At 43.1% G+C, this 2897-nt stretch overlaps 1 protein-coding gene across 1 annotated transcript in view; it reads left to right on the plus strand.

Moving 5' to 3' along the window:
- Positions 1–41: 41 nt before the first annotated feature.
- The window catches only part of LOC104617501 (nibrin-like), a gene marked incomplete at its 3' end in the record, with an annotated part of 5506 nt that continues 2650 nt past the window's right edge, over positions 42–2897 (plus strand). The window contains exons 1-2 of the mRNA XM_010282837.1: positions 42–318; positions 1513–1646. Coding sequence (XP_010281139.1) covers positions 42–318; positions 1513–1646 — 411 coding nt within the window. The remainder of the gene's footprint in view (positions 319–1512; positions 1647–2897) is intronic.

Consider the following 2897-nt stretch of genomic DNA (forward strand, 5'->3'; position numbering starts at 1 on the left):
GGCCGGCAGCGCCGGTCCGGCCGTTGCCCTGGCGTGTGGCGATGTGCCGGAGCCGGGAACCGGTGTTTCGGCTTCCACTGGGGGCTCCAGGCAGGTTTTCTTGTCCGTGCTCCCCGGGCAAAGCTGCGCTGGTGCGGCGTGGACAAGTAGTGGCCGACGCCCTCGTCGCTCTGGGCCCTCGTCCGCGGCCGAGCCTACGTTTTTCCTTTGAGCCGGGAGCGCTGCAGGACACCACTCCTGTGGAAGTTAATAGGGCTTTTTGCTGTGCTGTTTTATACATCTGTGATGTCTTCAGGTGCTGTGCAGCCAGTGAAGCAGGTCGCAGGCTGTTGCTGTAAAATACCTGAAGAACTGAGCTCAGATGCAGAGGTCAACTACAGGAGTCTCTCCTTTCAGAAAAGATGTCTAAATGTTATGTGGATGTTTCAAGGACCAAGTGTTGAATTTAAGACATCACGTTCTTTCTTGGATGCGGACTTTGAAACTGAATTGCCACTGTACCTTTCTTCATCAGTTTCCTTACCCATAAGAGCTTTGATACATTGATATCTTTGACAATAGGTGTCATATAATATACAAATATCTTTTTGACTTAAATGTTTTCTGTATAACAAGCGGTCCTATCACAACTGCATCTGCTCTTTATTCCCTAATTAACTTGGAGTAAATTTTGGATGTTTGACTTATCTCCTAGTGGCAACAGTACCTAAGCGTGTTGAAATGAACTGACTTATCTCTTACTTGCCTGGAAAAGTCTTGAGCAAGAGCCAAAACGCTGGTATTGTATCCAGGATGATTGTTTCTGCACAGTTCGTATTTGGAAAGTTATTTGCCCAGATTTGATAGCTGGAGGTTAATCTGTAATTATTAATTCATTTTCATCAAGAAGTATTTCTGGTTTTGTTGACCAGTAGGTAACACACACCTTTTGAATGTAGTCAAGCCATTCAGTGAAAAGCCACTATGTGGTCTAGATGACAAATACCAAGAACAAGCTACAGCATAGGTCAGAGTCTACACTTACGAAGTGTCAGTTTGATTTAAATTGCAGATCTTCCCACATTCATTAGGACTTTTTCCTCTGAACCTCTTAAGTTATATAAATACATTATGTGCCCTCAAAAAATTATATACCCTTAAAACGTGTGTTTTGGAAAAGATAGCTAACATAGTAATCTTTTTTTTTTTCTTCTATATGTAACACTTAATCTTGAAGAAGTAATACAAGAGAAAAGACAAGAAGCAAAATATTAGTAAAAATATATTGTCCTTGAAAAAATTGTTCTGCCACTTTTGTAACTGCTTTGTTTATCATAAAATAAGGATACCTTTTATAATGGAGAGAACAAGGAAAAGGGGAAGGAAGACTTTGCCTATAAACTAAATGCATAATTCTAGTCAGCTTGATAAATTATGCATGATGAAGTTGAGTTTCAGATATACTACAAACTTCTGAATGTTTCCTAAGTGCTGTGTGTATTTTGGAATTTTCTGTCTCTTGTTTGTTTTCAGGAGAGCCATATCGTCTCTTAAGTGGTACAGAATATGTTGTTGGACGCAAAAACTGCACAATTTTAATTCAGGGTGATCAGTCCCTCAGTCGAAGACATGCAGTTCTGACAGTAAGCCGTCCTGAAACAACCTCTGTAAGTAGCCAGCATTTTACTGCATTATCAGTATGCTATGTGGATAATTCAGTTTGCCATCACCACACATATTCTCATTTCTCTCTCACTGGTGTTTTATGCCTGGAGTAGAACCATTCCTCACCTGCCTTTTCTGAACCTTGACTGGCTTTTTTCCTCTGGGCTGCTTGCCTGTGTTGAGAAATTTAGTGGCATGATTCTACTAGTCCAAGCCCCTGTTTGAGCATTCCTTTTATCCCAGAGTGAAGGTTCACTAGGAATTTGTAATAAAATAATGATAGCAGGATAATGATGCAATTAAATTTCATTATGTAGGCAAATTTTAGGCCTTTTGTTCTGGAAAGTGCTTTAGTTGTCTTACTGCAGGCTTGGTTTGTGTTTCGGATCAATCCCAAGCACAAATACACGCTGGGCGGAGAATGGATTGAGAGCAGCCCTGCTGAGAAGGACTTTGGGGTGTTGGTTGATGATGAGCTCAACATGAGCTGGCAAGGTGCGCTCACAGCCCAGGCCAGCTGTATCCTGGCTGCATTAAAAGCAGCATGGCCAGCAGGTTGAGGGCGTGGATTCTGCCCCTCTACTGCGCCCTGCTAAGACCCCACCTGGAGTCCTGCATCCAGCTCTGCAGCCTTCAGCACAGGAAAGACATGGTCCAGTTGGAGCAGGTCCAGAGGAGGGCCATAAAGATGATCAGAGGGATCATGGAACACCTCTCCTATGAAGACAGGCTGAGAGAGTTGGGGTTGTTCAGCCTGGAGAAGAGAATGTTCTAGAGAGACCTTGTTGCAGCCTTCCAGTACCTAAAGGGGTCCTACAAGAAAGCTGGGGATGGACTTTTTACAAGGGCATGTAGTGAAAGGACAAGGGGTAAAGGCTTTAAACTGAGAAAGGGTAGATTTAGATTAGATATAAAGAAGAAATTCTTTACTATGAGGGTGGTGAGAGTGGAACAGGTTGCCCAGAGAAGTTGTGGATGCCCCCTCCCTGGAAGTGTTCAAGGTCAGGTACGATGGGGCTTTGAGCAACCTGGTCTACTGGAAGATGTCCCTGGTCATGACAGGGGGGTTAGAACTAGATGATCTTTAAGGTCCTTTCCAACCCAAACCATTCTGTGATTCATTCCTCATTATTAATTCTGGTTTTGCTTAAGGGACTGAAAATAAAAATGTCCCGAGAAGGATTAGCAAGGAACAATTTACTGTCACTTATGTGTTGCAGTGTTTATGGACATTTTGAAGCCAGTCAGCAGGA

Source organism: Phaethon lepturus, unplaced genomic scaffold, assembly GCF_000687285.1.
Source record: "Phaethon lepturus isolate BGI_N335 unplaced genomic scaffold, ASM68728v1 scaffold15132, whole genome shotgun sequence".
NCBI classification, from domain to species: Eukaryota; Metazoa; Chordata; class Aves; order Phaethontiformes; family Phaethontidae; genus Phaethon; species Phaethon lepturus.